This window comes from Tachypleus tridentatus, chromosome 10, assembly GCF_004210375.1.
Source record: "Tachypleus tridentatus isolate NWPU-2018 chromosome 10, ASM421037v1, whole genome shotgun sequence".
Taxonomy (NCBI): domain Eukaryota; kingdom Metazoa; phylum Arthropoda; class Merostomata; order Xiphosura; family Limulidae; genus Tachypleus; species Tachypleus tridentatus.
Window position 1 is genome coordinate 21,766,718 of NC_134834.1, and position 20,613 is coordinate 21,787,330.

Below are 20,613 nucleotides of genomic sequence, written 5' to 3' on the forward strand. Positions count from 1 at the left end.
ACAGCTACTACTAACTAGAAGTAACTAATAGCGAGTCTTTGTTTTTCTTCGATTTTACTGATGTCATAGAGTTTCTGGTTGTTCCTTTTACACCACGCACTGTCTTATCATTAGTTGTCCTAACTGCAAAGTCCATCGCGCAAAGCTACTTGAGGGCTATCTGCACTAACCGTCCTAATTTAGCAGTGTAAGACTAGAGGGAAGGCAGCTAGTCATCACCACCCACCGCCAACTCTTGGACTACTCTTTTACCAGAGAATAGTGTGATTGACCGTACCATTATAACGCCCATACGGCTGAAAGGGCGAGCATGTTTGGTGTAACGGGGATTCGAACTCGCAATCCGAGGTTTAAAAATATGTTTTTATATTCTTAATGGCAGTGGTTTTATACATGTCTGGACATGTTGTCCGATCATAAATCTGTATTTGTGAATACTCCCAGTCAGGTCTTTCTGCTTACCTCTTGTAAAACGTAAAATATTTTCGTGTTGAGCACCTTTATAAATGGCGGCGTTACCTGGGGCCGAGTGGAGCAAAGATACAGCAGAACACTCTTGGTCTGTCGAAGAGCACCCTGGGAAAAATAAATATTATATTAAAAACGTGGTTATTTAAAGATTACAATGTTACTATAGTAAAATTACTTGTGTGAAAAATAGTTCAGAAGATAATCCAGGTTTTTAAGTTGCTATGAAGCCCTAAAGAAACTAGTTTGAGTCTTAAAATTGTTGCTGAGGGCTCGAGTAAAGAACTTGGATTTAAAAACAGCTGGACTTTAGTTTATGACTTACACTATGAAGTTGGCAGTATAAAGCATATAATTCGGGTTTTAACGTTAATATAAAGTACATCAGTAAGAAACTTGGTGAACTCTGGTTGAACACATAGAAATAATGCTAAGTGGGACTAGCACTCACGGAGCAAATTACTGAAACTTCTATAATCATGTCACACTGGCATGGCTCCAGAGGATCCAGGTCAGAGTTTCAGTCATGTAATACGACTTATTTTATGTTGTGTGCCCCCTCAGTTACATTATTGTACTGTCTCAGTTCTCAAAAGTCACACCATTCCTTCTTTAACCACTTTCGTAGCTTAATCGGATCGGAAATTTATATTTATCACAAGCAAGTGCGAAATATAGCTCATAATGTTATAATTAAGGGTTTGATTCCTGATCGTGTAGCTTTTTTAATTAATTAAGCAAACTTTTAATCAGGACCTGGTAGGGTCAGATGCTTATACGGACATCTTCCTCATTCTAGCATGCTTCTTGTAACTGTCGTGAAAAATATACCATCGTGTCTGCTAAATACCAAATCAATGAATGACACGCGAGGGTTGTACAGTGTTTACAGTCTTTACTTATAAGAATCCCTTTCAAAGCCATACACCGCGTGTAGCATCTTGAACAGGAGTAAACATTTCACTATTTGGATGACGAATCGTTCCGTATATCACAACACATTCATTTCACTAATTTATGACAAGAGTATTAGATATAAATACCCTAAATAATACATTTATTATAAACTAGTTAACTAATACTTATATTTAAAGTCTAGCATTGCGTGACCTGTTGCTACTCTTAAAGTATATATTTAATGGGTAGAGACATTGAGGCATAATTCCACCATGTATGATACAGTGAAGTCAGCAATTAGTTCTCATTCAGCGTTCTTTTAAGATAATAATTTGATGAATATAAGAACCTGTAGTTTACTGTCTATATATCTATACAGAAAAGTTAAACTTGTTTTTCTAGGTATCTTTGTATAGTGCAGGGAGTATCCAGTGATGTATGATGTATTAGTTGTAATTGTCTTCTGATTAAACTTGGTGAAATGTCCATCCATGCTGGACTGATGTATTTGATTATTTTGTATGTTTTAATATCGTTCTGTGGTGATGTCCCAGATATCAGGTTCTAGACATAACTTGTGGGTCTTCAAATTTTGGTTTGAAGCTAGTTAATATGGGTTTTCTAATTTAGTTTAGAGAATGTTTGTTTGTTTTTTTTTAATTTCGCGCAAAGATACACGAGGGCTATCTGCGCTAGCCGTCCGTAATTCAGTAGTATAGGAAGGAAGGTAACTAGTCATCACCACCCACCGCCAACTCTTTAATCAACGAATAGTGGGATTGACCGCCATATTATAATGCCTCCACCGCTAAAAGGGCGAGCATGTTTGGTACGACAGGGATTCGAACCCGCGACCCTCAGATTACGAGTGAAGTGCCTTAACTACCTGGCTCTACCGGGCCTTACTTTAGATGATACATGACAGCTGGAAATCTAAGTGACGTGGTGATCTCTGGAAGAGTTTAATTTGTATACATTTTATTGTATTTTCTCAGCGCAGTCCTCAGTGGCATAGCGGTATGCCTGGGAACTCATAGTGCTAGAAATGGGGTTACAATACCCGTGGTAAGCGGATCATTGTACAGCTTTGTGCTTAACTTCAATATCCGAGTAGTTTTGTTATTTTCGTAAATAAGACTGTTTATGTTTTAGGTAACGTTAATTTTAATTCTGTTTTTGACAATACTCTGCTATTTGATTTAATACAGATTGTAGGTTTGTGGCTGCCATGGACGGTGTTTTGGGAGCTCTTCAAAATTGTTTGTTTGTTTTGAATTTCGCACAAAGTTACTCGAGGGCTATCTGCGCTAGCCGTCCCTAATTTAGCGGTGTAAGACTAGAGGGAAGGCAGCTAGTCATCACCACCCACCACCAACTCTTGGGCTACTCTTTTACCAACGAATATTGGGATTGACCGTCACATTATAACGCCCCACGGCTGAAATGGCGAGCATGTTTGGCCATGCCGGGCCTCTTCCAAATTGCAAACGGAAGCAGAAATTTGCGTCTGTTAAATGGCATGTCGCTTACATACACGATGAATAAAATGGGGTGAAGCACTTTTACCTGGGAACACCTGCTTCTGGAGTAAAGTATTCTGAGTAAGTACCCCCACAATAATTCTGTATTAAAACGGCTTTTTTTTATTTTACATTTATCGATATTAGGTGCTTAACAAATAATTTTATTTTCATTACAGTGTTCTGTATCTTAAAATAATTCTGCATGTTCCATTGTCCAAAATGTTAGATAGCCAGCAAATAATGTCTCGTGGTAGATCCAGCTGATACGTTCGGGACCTAAGACCATTCTTTTATACAGGGTGTTCAGAAAGTCACTGTACACTTATATATTTATTAACAGACATGTTTCAATATAGAATAAAGGAGGTAAATATGAATGACAATTATAAACAATGTTGAAAGTGACCCCCGTTGACATCAATATAGGCCTGAATCCTTCTTATTTTGTTTCTAAACACCGCTATCAGTTTCTGGCTTGAAATAGACTGAATAAAATATGATTACAAAACTGCACAGTGACTTTCCGAACACCCTGTATAACGTTAAGTGCCTTCTCTACATGGAGAAAACACGTGACAATGAATTGGTGTTTATTGAAACGTTTGATGATTGTTTCTGTTAACCTGGCTAAAACTTCTTTATCGTTCTTCTTTATGTGTATTTGGATTTGTTGAAAATTTTATACCCATGAGGGTCAGGTGCAAAAAGTCCTCTTCCTCCATCCTAACTTCAATTCTCAGCTACCACTATTTTGAAGTCATAGTGGCTAAAACACAACAAACAGTTCATTGAGTTCGATTTTGCCGTGTTATCTCGTGTTCCAGGGCCGGCATGGCCTGGTGGGTTAAAACGTTCGACTCGCAATCTGAAGGTCATGGGTTCGAATCCCCGTCGCGCCAAACATGCTCGCCCTTTCAGCCGTGGAGGCGTTATAATGTGGCGGTCAATCTCCCTGTTTGTTGGTAAAAGAGTAGCCCAAGAGTTGGCGGTGGGTGGTGATGACTAGCTGCCTTCCCTCTAGTCTTACACTGCTAAATTAGGGACGACTAGCGTAGATAGCCTCGAGTAGCTTTGCGCGAAATTTAAAAAACAAAGAAACATTTCGTGTTCCGGTGGGAGGATACAATAAGACTAATACTGATGTATTTAATGTATTTAAATATTACACACATACACATCATTAAATACATCAGCGTGTATAATAAATTTGATAAAATGAATTCGGTCTGGACGGTATTTGTATCGAATATTTCACGCATTTCATATATACAAAATCCAGCATGTTCACGATTGATTACTTAACATGAAGCGTCCACAGATTTTGAAGTTCTAGTTATTGGTGTTTTATGGCGCAAAGCAAGTAGGCTATCTGCGCGTCCCAGTTATTACTTACATTGTTAGTAATTAATTATAATTCTATCTCTGCATTAATTATAAGCAACCAAAGTTAAAACACTAATAATTTTATTTAGAATGTATATTGGAGGATTTTGATTTTTAATAAAATACATAATTTTTCCTCGTGATATTAAAAAATGTGCAAAAAACAAACAAACGGGAATTTATGCTAATTTGACTATTGATTTATAGTCACAGAACGTTGCATATATTGTTTTTAGGAATTTTAACGAACAGCGAAATATGACACACGAATGCAAATAAGATAAGGTATTTTCTGTTCTTGTCCACTACCTGGATTATCATGACGTGTACATCCGGTGAGGAGGCCATGTGGTTAAGGCACTCGACTCGTAATCCGAGGGTCACGGCTTCGAATCTCTGTCACACCAAACATGCTCGCTCTTTCAGCTGTGTGTGGGGGGGTGTTATAATGTGACGGTCAATCCCACTATTCGTTAGTAAAAGAGTAGCCCAAGAGTTAGCGGTGGGTGGTGATGACTAGCTACCTTCCCTTTAGCGTTACGTTGTTAAATTAAAGACGGCTAGCGCAGATAGCCTTCGTGTAGCTTTGCGCGAAATTCAAACCAATCCAAACTGCACGTTGAGATTGTATTATTCTCATAACCAATAAAAATCTGTGAACACTTCACATATTCTCTTTGCTTATTGGATAAAAATCATTGAATTAAACAGGCTAACATTTGCGGACGAATACAACGTCTCTGTCACACAAGCTCAAAAAATGGTCAATTTTGACACCAGAAATATCTTGAAAAACATAGAAAAATCAAAACTGTCTACATCATTGCTTGGAACCTGCTAGAAGATATCTTTGTCCAAATCCCATGTAAATTGGACGAAATACCGTAAAGTAATTCTCAAGTAACCCTAGGTTTATCTTGACCCTCCTGTGATTAATAACAGTGGACAGGTTCTTCACACTGATTGCTCAATGTCCCGGACCTTTTTCTAATTGAATGGATTTTGGCCTTACAGACCAATAAGGAACAGGTTCACTTGAATCTCTTCGTCCTGTCTGTACTACTGTTTTGCTTACAAGTGAATTTTTGTAATGATCCTCATAAGTAAACCACACTTGCTCCGACCCATTCCAGGTCAAGTGTCCATACAGGTTTCCGCATTAACATTGGGTAGTGGAAATAACAGATAAAATATAAAGTTTTTATTTAAAAAAAAAAGATATTCATTTAAATTGTTTTGAAGAACACGTAGGTTAAAATTAAATGTTTTCAGATGTCCGTAACCAGCAGATTTCTTTGGTTTGTTTTGAATTTTGCGCAAAGCTACACGAATACTATTTGCACTAGCCATCCCAAATTTAGCAGTGAAAGACTAGAGAAAAAATCAGCTAATCATCATATCCCACCGCCAATTCTTGGGCTACTCTTTTAACGACAAATAGTAGAACTGCCCCTCCCCGCTAGTACAGATGCATGTCAACGGATTTACAACGCTAAGAACAGGGGTTCGATTCCCCTCGGTGGGCTGAGCAGATAGCCCGATGTGGCTTTGCTATAGTAAAACACACACATACACAGTAGAACTGACCGTACATTATAACGCCCCTACGGCTGAAGTGGTGGGCATGTTTACTGTCACGAGGTTTCGAATCCGCGACCCTCAATTACGAAGTTGGTCAAAATATGGTCGAGGAGTAGCTGACTGAAAAGACCAAAATTGTGTTTACTGCGACCTCTTACCCGTATAGCGAGACTTCAAATGAGCAAATCCAGCATTCTTTGTATTTCAGGGGCCTGGCATGGCCAAGCGCGTAAGGCGTGCGACTCGTAATCCGAGGGTCGCGGGTTCGCGCCCGCGTCGCGCTAAACATGCTCGCCCTCCCAGCTGTGGGGGCGTATAATGTGACGGTCAATCCCACTATTCGTTGGTAAAAGAGTAGTCCAAGAGTTGGCGGTGGGTGGTGATGACTAGCTGCCTTCCCTCTAGTCTTACACTGCTAAATTAGGGACGGCTAGCACAGATAGCCCTCGAGTAGCTTTGTGCGAAATTCTAAAAACAAACAAACAAACAAATTGTATTTCAGTGTGTTAGGCGCATGAATATTTATATTTGTACCAATTTTCATCACGACTGGTGTAAATATGATCGCACATGAGCCAAACATGTACATTTTAGTTCTCTGACCTTCGATCCCATACATTACTTAAATAGGCCTAAATCAAAAGATATATAAAAAGTTGAAAGGTTTCTGAACGTATTGGAATAAGATATAAAACAACCAGGCCAACCCAACAAGAAATGAAGAAATGACAGTCCAATGAAAAGAGATAGATAGAAATAAGAAGAAAAAAAACGAAAAAATTATGTCTATTTTTACGGAGACATAAGTGTCGTCAAGATTCGATTTATCAAATTATTGTCCTGTGACGTAATTTACAGTTACGACAGTGTTTGTACCCCTGGGTCCCGAATGGTTTTTTGTTCATAACTTAAAAAGTATCACGATTAGACTAATAGACGTATGCTATATTATAAATATTATACTAACACACATCTACATAAATTTTTATGTAAATTAAACAACAAATAAACTGTTTATAAACAAATAATCAAAAATAGGAGTAGCAGAAAGTGTTCGTACAGTTCAGAACGTGTGAAAAAAACTGATATTCCCGTAAATATTTTGTTTAGTTTGGCGAATAAACTACATTATACCACTCCAAAACTAGACACTGGGTTCATAATTATTGGAATTTAGCCAGCAAAAAATGTACTTCCGGCAATTTAGCGCCGTCTCCGTCATTATCTGCTTGGTCATCATGACGAACAGGAAACAACTATCCAGTGATTTAAAAAACGAATTATTGTAAAATGCAAGTCTCGTGTGTCTCGTGTGTTTCCGGTATTGCTACACAACTTAATGTGCTGAAATATACTGTTCAAAGCATAATTGCCAAGTTTAAGCTTACAGGATCAACTGCTAACCTCCCTCGTTGTGGACGCCCAACCAAAATTCCAGAGAGAACCAAGAGGAAGGTTCTCAGAGAAGTTAGTAGGAACCCTCGTTTAACACATAATGACATACAGAAACTGGTAGGGAAAACTGGGGTTGAAGTAAGCACCTCTACAGTTACGAACATTTTACGCTCTTCTGGGTTCAAAGCATGCCGTCCTCGTAGAACTCTATATTTAAAGCCTGCTCTTTTAAAAGCACGATTGAGGTATGCAAGAAAGCATGTAGATAAACCCTTTACCTATTGGAAGAGTATTCTTTGGTCAGACGAGACTAAAATCGAGCTTTTCGGCTACAATGATGTTCTCTATATTTTCCGTAAGAAGGGGGAACGAAATCTTCCAAAGAACACCGTCCCTACAGTTAAACACGGAGATGGCTCAATCATGCTATGAGGTTCCTTCAGCTCTTCTTGTAGGCAGCCTTCACCGCGTCAACGGAATCATAAAAAAAGAACGTGCGGCTTGGGCGTCGTTGGATCTTCCAGCACAACAATGACCCTAAGCACATATCGAAATATGTGCAATTCTGGTTGCAGAGGAACCATATAAACGTTCTGGAGTGTCCATCGCAGTCACCCGATCTCAACCCAATTGAAAACGTTTGACATGAGTTGAAGACCAGGGTTCATCAGCATCATCCGAAAAACTTGCAAGAGTTGGAGACCTTCTGTAAAGAAGAATGGAAGAAAATACTAGTCGAGTACTGTCAAACGATCATGGAGGGCTATGAGGAGAGATTGCGCCAAGTAATTCACCTGAAAGGCTACACAACTGACCATTAAAGTAGACACACGAACACTTTCTGCCCCTCCTATGTTTGGTTATTTGTACATAAACAGTTTATTTGTCGTTCAATTTACATAAAAATTTATGTAGATGTGTGATAGTATAATATTTATATTATACTTTACTTTCATTATCCTAATCGTGATACTTTTTAAACTTTGAGGAAAAAACTACTTTCGACGCAGAGGTACGAACATTTTCTCTCGTAACTGCATAGTACGATCATCGAGGTTTAAACCTTTCGTATATTTGTAATACAGTTACGTTATTTATAATGCAATTGTTGTAACTTTATTATATTATAAATAACACTGTTGCTGGACGTTGTGAATGACGGACTAGCAGGTTTTATAATCACGTGTGAGAGTATAAGAATTAACTTTTCTGAGTGTTTTTAAAACTTCAGTTGCTGAATGATGAACGTTGAAATAACATACCCAGCCGGCTAATGTTATTTTTGCTAACACTAACATTCCTGACCATTCGTGGTGTCATCTCTGTTTTGAAATCTTAATTGTTTTCATTCTGGTAGAAAAACAACTCTAACTGCTTGCTGATTCTCGAAACAACGGGGTAAAACGGAAATGGTTGACGCTCGTAAAAACAAAGGACAGGAAAATGGAGTCGTTTTTGTAAAAAAAATAAACTTCATTCCAAACGACAGAATGTTATCTCTTAATTGGGCCCGTTAAATGTTTTCACAGTTGCTGTTTAATGCACGTGCGCGTATAAAGACAAGACGAACACGATGCTGATGTGCAGGAAATAACAGCCTGGCAATTTATTTATTTATTAATTGTCTTATAGGGAATTCATCCAAACGGGAATTACAGAGAAAGAAAGAAAAAAACACAACAAAGAGGCCTAACCTATTATTTCACTCACCAATAATCAACTACTGTGATGTGTCACGTGTTGTATAAAGTATTTTATGTTGTTAATGGTGGGTTTGGTTTGTTTTGAATTTCGTGCAAAGCTACACGAGAGCTATCTGCGCTAGCCGTCCCTAATTTTGCAGTGTAAGACTAGAGGGAAGGCAGCTAGTCATCACCACTCACCGCCAACTCTTTGGCTACTCTTTTACCAACGAAGAGTGGTCACACTACATGATAACATTCCCACGGCTAAAAGAGCGAGCATGTTTGATGTGACGTGGATTCGAACCCACGACCTTCAGATTACGAGTCAAATGCTTTAACCACCTAGACATGCCAAGCCATTAGTGGTGGGTAAAGAATTATAAAAAAAAACTCCTGAGATTCTGTTCCATCCACATACAATTTGAGTGTTTGACTAAACGCAGGGGCCCGCCATGGCCAGGTGAGTTAAGGCATTCGATTCGTAATCTGGGGGTCGCGGGTTCGAAGCCCCGTCACACCAAACATGCTCGCCCTTTCAGCCGTGAGAGTGTTATAGTGTTACGGTCAATCCCACTATTCGTTGATAAAAGAGTAGCCCAACAGTTGACGGTGGGTGGTGATGACTAGTTGCCCTTCTCTAGTCTTACACGGCAAAATTAGAAACAGCTAGCGCAGATACCCTAGTGTAGCTTTGCGCGAAATTAGAAAAAGCAAACCAAACACAAAACTAAACGCAGGTTCTAATAATTGCAAATTACTGAACAGGTACAGATAAACTACAAAGCTGAATAGTTTGGAAAAACTATATAAAACTCATCAACTTTTTAAATGTGTACAAAAAAAATCCTTTACATAATATCCGAGGTATGTTCCAAAAAGTTTGGAATGTTCGCAAGTTCATCTCAATTAAAAAAAAAAAAGTTATTTACTCAGTGATCATCGAGTTCCTTCGGGCAACTACAGTGAACGCCCTGTCTCTTAACCAATCACAAGGCAGTATTAAAATTTGGACTTGTACTGACAGTCTCTTAACCAATCATAAGGGTGTAATAAATTCTAGAAGTCGTTCTGTAGGTCTCCAAACAAATCACAAGGGTGTATCAAAATCTAGACCAGTACTGCTAGTTTCCTAACCAATGGCAAAAATGTACTAAAACCCAGATTAGTCCTGACAGTCTCCTATCACAGAAGTGTATTAAAACTCAGACTAGTGCTGACAGTCTCTTATCACAGGAATGTATTAAAACCCAGATTAGTCCTGACAGTCTCTTATCACAGGAATGTATTAAAACCCAGATTAGTCCTAACAGTCTCTTATCACAGGAATGTATTAAAACTCAGACTAGTCCTGACAGTCTCTTATCATAGGAATGTAGTAAAACTCAGACTAGTCCTGACAGTCTCGTATCACAGGAATGTATTAAAACTCAGACTACTCCTGACAGTCTCTTATCATAGGAATGTATTAAAACCCAGATTAGTCCTGACACTCTCCTATCACAGAAGTGTATTAAAACTCAGACTAGTCCTGACAGTCTCTTATCACAGGAGTGTGTTAAAATCCAGACTAGTCCTGACAGTCTCTTATCACAGAATTGTATAAAAACCCAGACTAGTGCTGACAGTCTTTTATCACTGGAATATATTAAAACCCAAACTAGTCCTGACAGTGTCTTATCACAGGAGTGTATTGACACCCAGACTAGTCCTTACAGTCTCTTATCACAGGAATGTATTAAAACTCAGACTAGTCCTGACAGTCTCTTATCATAGGAATGTATTAAAACTCAGACTAGTGCTGGCAGTCTCTTATCACAAAAGTGTATTAAAACCGAGACTGGGTTCTGCATGGCCAGGTGGGTTAAGACGTTCAACTCATAATCCGAGGGTCGCGGGTTCGAATCTCCGTCACACCAAACATGCTCACTCTTTCACCCGTGAAGGTGTTATAATGTGAAGGTCAATCCCATTATTAGTTGGTAAAAGAGTATCCCAAAAGTTAGCGGTGGGTTGTAATGACTAGCTGCCTTCCTTCTAGTCTTACGCTGCAAAACTAGTGACAGCTAGCGCAGATAACCCTCATGTAGCTTCGCACGAAATTCAAAAACAAACAAACCTCAGACTAGTCCTGACAGGCTCTTAACTTATGACAATAGTTTAACAAAAGTTAGGCTAGTTCTAAAAGTTATGTAAACTACAACAAGACTGCATGAAAGCCTAACCTAGTACCGAAAGTCGCATAACCTAGCACAAGATTGCGAAAAAGCCTCGACTCCTACAAACTATCACATAACACAGAGATTAATATGATATTCAAAAACTTACCTATGTCATCTTATTCTCTGTATCAACTGGTTAGAACATACCCTGGCAGGTGCTACTGGCACTTTAAGTAATTAGTAAATGATATACGTCATTAGTAGTGACAACCGCCCACACAACCAGTGAATGCCTCTTAGGTATGATATTATTTGATAAATTTAGTGTTATAGCTTGTGCAATTATGTGTGTGTGTGCGCGCGTTTATCTTATAGCAAAACCACATCGGTCTGTCTGTTGTGTCCACCGAAAAGGAATCGAACCCCTGATTTTAGTATTGTAACTCCGAAGACTTCCCACTGTCCCAGCGGAAGACATTTGTGCAGTTTTCTATTAGCTACCAAAACTATACATACAATATCGAATACTGCCAATCAAAATCTCTCAATTAAACAACTAACGAAACATACATGCCACTTAGTATTTTAAAATTTCAAATAATAATATCCTTTGTTTCATTTTATCTTTCTTGGATTCTTTTTTCAAAATAATTATCTCTGCTCATATCATGTTGTTTCTTATTTTTATCCCTTCTACCTTTCCCAGTAATTCAGGAGTATTTTCACGGACTTACAACAATAAAATCCGGGATTCGATTTCCTGCGATGGATAGAGTACAGATATTTTTTTTTCGGTTTGCAGTACTCGTATTTCTGTTATATATAAATAATTGTTTAGCACGTTATCTTGCAACAACCTTGCACTGAAAAAAAAAAAATCCATTTCGAAATTTGATTAGTTCACTCTAGGGAGTTCTGCTTTAATATTTTCTCACTTGTTTCGATAATCTGGAAAAAGAAAAATGATAAACGATTCATTAACTTTCTGGGGCGGATTTTAGCCCCCTGCGGTATGGTGGTTACGCCATATAGATGAGGAACTCCCTCGACTCACCTCGAGTCCATCTGCCAAGTTTGGTCCTCCTACTTCCAAACGTGGGAGAGGACGTAACTCGACAAAGATGTAAAGATACATACAAAGCTAAACATGGCACTCCCAGAATCCACAATGATCTTGGAAAGCAAACTTCGATATCAACTTCGACTTCAGCAAAGTAATTCTGGAAGCTTATTCTTAGATTATCCACATATTGGACAACCAACTTAATGGAACGTTTAACTCCACGTGCATCCCATATAAATAAGGTCATCTCCAGGTGACAAGCATCGTCTTACTGTGGGAAAAGCTAGCTAGCTGTATTTATATTTATTCGTAGAAAGTTACAAAATGAATTAATAAAGAATTTTTTCTTCAGTTTTATATATTACAATTGGAACATAAACAGGGTTGGTTTGTTTTGCTTGTTTGTTTTTTGGTATTTCGCGCCAAGTTACTCGAAGGCTATCTGCGCTAGCCGTCCCTAATTTAGCAGTGTAAGACTAGAAAGAAAGCAGCTAGTCATCACTGCCCACCGTTAACTCTTGGGCTACTCTTTTACCAACGAATAGTGGGATTGACCTTCATATTATAATGCCCTCACGGCTGAAAGAGCAGGCATGTTTGGTGTGACAGAGATTCAAATCCGCGACCCTCAGATTACAAATCAAGTGCTTTAACCACCTGGCCATGTCGGCCGAACAAAAACAGAGAAAAAAGGTCTGCTCTTCAAACACAAACTTGCACATATTCAGAAAATAAACAACTTCAGAAAAAACAAAACAAACGAGCCAGATAATTTTCAAAAACTTCGTTAAATTTACTGTAACCTCAATAGCTATGTAAAAATGATTTATGTAATGATGTTATTGCATAACAAACACACGTAGAGATCATTATAATTAAAGTTAATACCGCTAATGTTTTTAATAGTGTTACACAAAACAAAACGACAGATTATTGATCACTGACCGACAGTTTCACAAGTACTCAATTTTGTCGGCGAAGGAAGAATATTGATTTATTAATTAATAAGTAACGCGAAGCGAAATCTTTCTATCTTGCCGCAAATGTCTTTAAACGCATGTTTCAAATGGTCATGTTATTATGGTGAAGTGTAACTGATCAACTCTAGCCTTTGTAATCAAAGATACGAGTACAAATAATGGCTAATTTATATTTTAAAAATTCAAAATGTACGTTCTGTTACTTTATTACCGTTCCTTCAGCTGAGTAAACACAAGTTATCGGAAATGCATTTGATTCGTAAAGGTAATAATATGAAAAGCAAAATAAAACAGCAATAATTATTTATAATTTTTGAGTAGATTACAACAAACTTTTGATAATTAAGAGCTACTGTGATAGCCTTGGATTGATACTATATATTTAAAAAAAAAGAGAGAGAGAGGACAGTCGCTCTTGGTACAGAGCAATTTATTAAACAATGTAGAGGTTCATATATAGATATATAAAGTATTTGTTTCGCTTACCAGCATGGGAGCCACTATATTCACATATTTCATATCCACTCTCTTTAATATCTTGTGGGTTTCCTGACATTTCTTGTCTTAGAGAACTGGTTTTCCACTTAGATCAAGATCGGCAACTTCATTGACTTAAGACCGTTTACTCCTGTTGCCTAGAAACTGAAATATCCTGGTCGTTGACGATCAACACGTAAACAAAACAAGGATTGCACGCCTGAGTCGTTTTTTGTTTTGTTTTTCCTTTTTCGAACTTGGTTTGCAGTAAAACCTGAAACGACGGTTTTGTAAAAACAACAACAACGACCTATTAATTAAAAATGATAAGTTGAGATCCTTTTTTACACAAAACTAAATTAGTTTATCATTCAGTGAACTGAATTCAAGAGCATAATTAACCAAACAGTTTTAAGTAAAGAAAATATTTCTTGTTTTCATAAAACGTTTCTTATGTCATTTGAGTGAAGGTGTTTCGTACGGATCTTCAGTGTTTTCGATGACAATATGTAAGCGTATTATTTTATTTATAACATTCTTAATCTTGACGGCTCCGCATAATTTTCTTCCTTTTTTTAAGTATGTCTCTTTTTGCTGCTACCATGTTCCTCTTATTTGTTCTTTTCGACTTCCATAATAGAGATATGTAAATATAACTTTTAGGTTGTTTTTTTCCTTTGTCTTCACAAAGAAAGGCCATTAATAAACAGCGCAACACATTAATTGAGCCGACAAAGAGAAATAAAAGTTGCTCTGAAATATGTCCTCCAGTGGAACAGCGCTAAGTCTTCGGATTTATAATACTAAAATCAGGGGTTCGATTCCCCTTAGTGGACACGGCAAATAGCCTAATGTGTCTTTGTTATGAGTAAACACACACATACTCTGAAATGTTATTAATATAGTCAGTGTAATACTAAAAGTACGGTTTTAAATGCTGGATGTTGGCGGAAAAAACACCGTTTATTGGCACACTTGTGTACAATAAACATGGAAGTTTGAACTTAAAGTTTATCATAAACCAACAAAAACTGGACTTTACTCACACTTCGATAGTTTTATACCACAAAATTACCATGAAAATCTAATAAAATATTTTACATATTGGGCTTACATTATTTTTCCAACAAGACCTGAATAATTTGTATAATTTTTTTTCCGAAATGTCAAGCCTAGTTGTGAGTGTAAACGACATTTTTGAGTTAAGTTAAAAGCACGATACCTTTAAGAACCTTATCGATGAAGTACTGTAAGAGACTGGCAAATATGATGGGAAACCATTGTTTAACCATTAACAAAAAAGTATAGAATTTAACTAAAGCGAATTTGTCTGTACCTCCAAAATGCGCTTACTTTTCACTTATTTCATCAGTCTCGAAATAATTCTTTTTAATCACCACATTTTTGGTATAAAACTACGTAGAAAAATGAAATGTTATTGCAACCAAAAGTAAATGTGCACTCTGAAAGAGACTTAAATAGCCCTATTGAGTCTTTTCACTATATTCTAGCTCAGGATTGGTTTTGTTTAGTTTGAATTTCGCGCAAAGCTACATGAGGGCTATTTGCGCTAATCGTCCCTAATTTAGTCATGAACGACTAGAGAGAAGGCAGCTGGTCATCTCCACCAACCGCCAACTTCTGGGTTACTCCTTTACCAATGAATAGTGGAATTGACCGTCACATTATAACGCCCCCACGGCTGAAAGAGCGAGCACGTTTGGTGTGATGGGGATTCGAACACTGACCCTTAGATTACGAGTTGAGCGCCCTTACCATCTGGCCATGCCAGGCCACGAGGGATCAGGAAATAGAAAACATAGTGTGGATATTTCAGCACCAAATTTCAACTCTTTAGACTGCCCAAAGGATAAAAGATATTCGGCAGTATTAAACATTTATTTTTCTTTATGCTTTAAGGCCAGTAAGATTATGTAAGTGTTTAAGCACCAAAATAATATTTATAAATATTTATTCACCACTTCAAATTTTTAAAACACCGACTCTATAACTTTAGTAATAATAGACTTATTTGTAGTTTAATTTAATTCATAACGTAAGGCTTAGCTGAAACACTATATGATAAATTGTATTTTGTTTTTGGCTACAACTCAACATCATATAAAATTTTAATTAAACTGTTTTGCAGTTATATCACCGAAAGTATAAAGAACAAGGAATAACACAAAACATTATAATGAATCAATATGAATATTGATCAGTCAACATAATTACCATAGTTGGCCTACGAAGAATCAGTTGATCGTTTTGTTGATAAATTACGATGTATTATATTCTTGAGCATTATCAAAAAAAAACAAAAAACGGATCGTGGACGCGTTTCCGACAGAGAGATAAAGTGAATAAATATTTTATAGTTAATGATCAATGTTTTGATTTTATATGAAAAGTAAAAATATAAAATTGATTGAGTTATTATTAATTTATAATGAAGTTACAATTAGTTAGGCCCGACATGGCCAAGCGTATTAAGGTGTGCGACTCGTAATATGCGAGTAGCGAGTTCGCATCCCCTTCGCGCCAAACATGCTCGCCCTTTCAGCCGTGGGACGTTATAAAGTGACGATCAATCCCACTATTCGTTGGTAAAAGAGTAGCCCAAGAGTTGGCGGTGGGTGGGGATGACTAGCTGCTTTCCCTCTAATCTTACACTGCTAAATTAGGGACAGCTAGCACAGATAGGCCTCGAGTAGCTTTGTGCAAAATTCAAAACAAACAAACAAAATACAATTAGTCAGTTACTTTAGGAACTTGGCATTCCCAAGTGCTAGGCCAGTACAATCAAGGTATGTGCCATTATGCCTCTGAATGCGCTCCACAAATTCAGCACTGGGTACATTACAGTAGTGGCAGTAAATCCTTTTATTCGGTCCTAAATTATGGATAGCTAGACCTGAATCCTACAAACCTCTAATTGGCAGCAGTGAGCACATGAGGTATCATTCAGGTTGGAAACACCAATGCTATTTACCCTAGATAATTTATTTTTCATTCTTCTTTCTCCCTGACAGATTTCAAACTATATTTAGATTTGAAGATTTTAAAACATTTATAATAAGATATAATTATTTTATATTTATAAGTGATATATACTGTCGGTGTTGCTCTTAGGAAATATTAATATACCTGTTAAGGTTCTCGGTTGTGTCTTTCCTGAAAACTTTTAATATTTTATTGTGGTTCGAGGCTATAATTAGATTTTTCTCACATTTTTATGATTATTTCTTAGAATATTCAGAAACATTTTAATAATCTCAGGATGGAATATACATATGAATACGTTCATTGTGAAAAATTAAAACTTAGTAATTATAAAGTAGTTAGGTAGAGTTTTTTGTATTAAAAAATGCAAGTGTTTTTAGATGATTGAAAGTATGACTAAAATAATACGATGTGGTGTTGAAGGCAGAAACTAAAATATAATTTGCTTAACCCTAACAGATAGTTTATTTCGAGAAGTTGGCGAAATTCTGTTGTAGTATTAATAATGGTGACGGACAACTTAACACAAACGTTAGTTAATTTGTAACGTTTAATACTGTTTCTAAAAGCCCTGAAATAATACTGCTAATATTATTACTATTAGTTATTATTAGCTGTGCATAATTATTTTATAATTTATGTTGTGCTCTAGGTGTTTTTTTAATTTTATCTTTAGTGACATGGGTTTCGACTGTTTCTAAATCAGTAATATTTTTGAATAAGAGATAGTAACTTAATAATTATACATCTGAGCTTAAATTTCTTTTTTTTAAAGTAAATATGATTTCTTATAAATAAAATTTAGTCACAATGATACTTGCCTCAAAACTTTGAAGAAGCTTAGCAAATGCTAGCGTTTCTAACTTACTTTCTGAAGTTTCTTGACACTAGGAAAATTGATAATGACTGAAAGAGAAAGGCCTACATAATCTTTGTGTTTATTTGAAGAAAAGAAATAAAAGATCTAGGGAATCTGACAAGTCATAAGCTTATTGTCAATTAATGTGGGAAATTGTTTTCAGTTTGAAGTTACCATTTGATAAATTATTCTTAGTATGACTTATAAGAATATATTTTCGTATCTTAAGTTGGAGTTTTCTTGACAGTCTCCATCTTTATTAATAACCACTTGGCCCTTCACAATTGGTCTTACATATCTATCCTTAAAGATGGTAAAAAATATAAATATATCAGTTTTATATTCCAGAAACTCATAAATCCATCTGTTTCTTGGTTGCCCTCTTATTTTGAACATTTCATAAGTTAAAAACCTTGTTGAAAAGTAAAATAGTCTAATTAGAGCCAACCTCATCTTTTCCCAAATCTTTAAATTTTGTTCTGCTTTATTCAAAATATAATTATATAAAGAAAACAAGAGTCAATGATCACTTTGTATGATCTCAAACTTCAATAAAAACACTTTTTGCCCATTTTAATAAGTTATTATTGTACTTTGTTCATACCAAGTGAGGCTTAAACAGTGATTTTGACAGAGAGATGACTATTTCTGTTGTTAGTCAAAACCATTTATGTCTATAAATACACCCTAAAAGTTTATTAGCTATAATACTAGCAAATGGTCACTGCCTTGTTGTTTTGAGTGGCTTTGATAAAATCTTTTTCTTCAGTCCCAGTACTGAGAGGGTTCAGTTCTTTATTAAACATGGGAGGTTTCTTTTCCTTTATCAAAATCATGATAACAGAAATGCTTTGCCTTGCATTTTCTATTATTAAAGGTTGTTTACAAAACATTCAAGTCACTCTGTAGTACCTCGGCAACTTCAGCACAGCTAAAAATATTCGAGATTTTTAATTCTTTCATCAAACTACTAACTTATCAGTAGTGCCACTTTAAGTATCATTTAAGTTAAGTAAAAAGGCCCAAGTTCTGACCTCAGATAATGAAAAATGAATTACTTAAGCCATTTCCTATTCATTAATTATGATAATGGTAAGAATGACTATTTCGTGTAGTTCTGGTATTTCTAAGTTTGAATGTATACAAAGATGGCTGGTATGGATACTAAAACTTTAATTAAAGTAAAGTACAGAGCAATGTTTTAACCTTCTTAGGTCATCTTCAGGTTAACAGAGAGTTGTTGACACTTGAAAACTCTCTAAAGTTTTTATACCTATACCTGTTAGAAAGGGCTGATTTCTGGGCATGCTGAATGGGCTAGAATGATGCTTATCAGTGAGATTTGCCAGATGATCCCTGCGACCCCTCGTTATGTCTACACGGATGAAAAAAAACTTGTGTTTCATAGTGCAGTTCATCATAGTCCAAAATGAAGGTGACACGTGCTCCTCTTGGACGCCTAGTGGACTCAAAAAAGAAGTTGACTCATGACCTCTCTGAACCTCCTTTGCAACCCTCAGTGGTGTCACTACCAACCACTTTAGAAACACTGGGCTAGATAGAGTGTGCACATGAGAATGATGGATTGTTCAGAATGGTAAAGTTATGCTCTAGTGGTTTGTGTGACAGGAACAAAGATGTGGTTAAAGTAGAAGTCTGGTAAAATGTTAAGTTACTCTTCCAAGTATTTAACTGTAGAGGAAATAACAAACAAGTATGATTGGATTAAACAAACTTAAGTTTCTGATGAGACTTCATTTGGGAAATTACATGCGAGTACAATTTCACACCCTGTATTAACATGTTGAAAAGAGCTGAGAGATGGACTACTACGATTAATAGATACATTCCAGCAACTAATGTACTTAAATCAGTAGTTTTCTGGATGTTTACAGTACATAGCATGTTCTGTATACTGTAGTTCAAGTCAGAGAATTTACTTTTAGTATTGAGATAAATATTTAGGAGTATTTGTAAATTAGCTTGTGGAAAACTTTCCTGTGGGTGGAGGTGGGATGATGGAATAGAATTTTAAGAGAGAAACTGATGAATTATTAAAAACAAAAAGATGGGATATAAACTGGTTTTCTTCAGGAGTGGATGTGTAAGAACAGATTTTAAATCTGTATTGGTACACTATTATCCATATGCTATATTTTTAAAGTAAGATAGTAAAAAATGGAGCAACATGTAATAATAACAATTTTAATTTTTCCTTTATAAAAATCTTTAGGTGCACTATCTTCGAAATTTGTTATTACTATGAGTAGAACTTGTATAATGAGTTAACAATCGTTACTTTGGATTCTGAGAAGAGGTTTAGAGTTTTGTAACTGTTAAACTGTGGAAACCTAGATGCATTCTGCATGTAGAATCTTATCTTTTTCATTACTTATAAACTGGTGAAAAGTTTTCCCTTGTGATTTCGCTGGTGCTTTTAGATTAAATTATTTGAATCTCTTGTTATTTGGATGTATGGTTTACGTGAAATGTTACATATGAGGTGGCTTAAATTAGCAGTAGTTCTTCAGATGGAAGCTAATAGGCTAAAGTTTTGATTTCCATTTGTACTTTTTGTTGCTGGTAGTAAGATATGCACTGTCTTGGTTAATTATGAATTTAAATATGATAATCTTTTAATATAAGGCTTTAAATCTTTTTAGCCTGCATTTGTAAAACATTTTGTAGTTTTTATTCAAATTAAAATTGAGTGTCGGAGTTTTGTTATAGTTTTCAACAACCAAACCAGCAATGTATATAACCTGGAGTAATGATTGTTCACATGGAGAACACTTGATTTTTTAGGTAGTTAACAACTGTGCTTTGCTGTTTTGTAACATGTACTTTTATCAGCATGTGTTAAAGCTCTGGTCAGCTGTTAATATTCTAATTTACTCTTATATGTGAACATATTTATTATTTCCACAAGTAATGTTATTGTCTTATTGTTTAGCTCTGTGCCAGCAATTTATAGTAAATATTTTTTCTTAATGATATTGAAGTAAAGTTATAAAATGATCACTATATTTATAGTAAAATCACTTTTTGCTCATGTTTAGTGTTTACAACAATGTATTTACTCACAAACAAACAGAGCTTTCATTCTGCCCTAATATTTTCAGATTCCTTTTTCTATAAAA

At 36.1% G+C, this 20,613-nt stretch overlaps 1 protein-coding gene across 5 annotated transcripts in view; it reads right to left on the reverse strand.

The window, feature by feature from the left end:
- Positions 1-13,812, reverse strand: part of LOC143228861 (mechanosensory protein 2-like) — a 36,713-nt gene extending 22,901 nt beyond the window's left edge. For 2 of the 5 annotated variants that reach the window (XR_013015484.1, XR_013015483.1), the window contains exons 1-2: positions 13,621-13,811; positions 463-576 (exon numbers count right to left, since the gene is read on the reverse strand). Coding sequence is in view for 3 of the 5 variants with exons in the window: in XM_076460264.1 (XP_076316379.1) it covers positions 463-576; positions 13,621-13,690 (184 nt within the window). In the remaining 2 variants the exon portion in view is untranslated. Of the gene's footprint in view, positions 1-462; positions 577-13,620 lie in introns of all 5 variants that reach the window. The other 3 variants (XM_076460264.1, XM_076460263.1, XM_076460266.1) reach the window with 2 other exon arrangements.
- Positions 13,813-20,613: the final 6,801 nt, after the last annotated feature.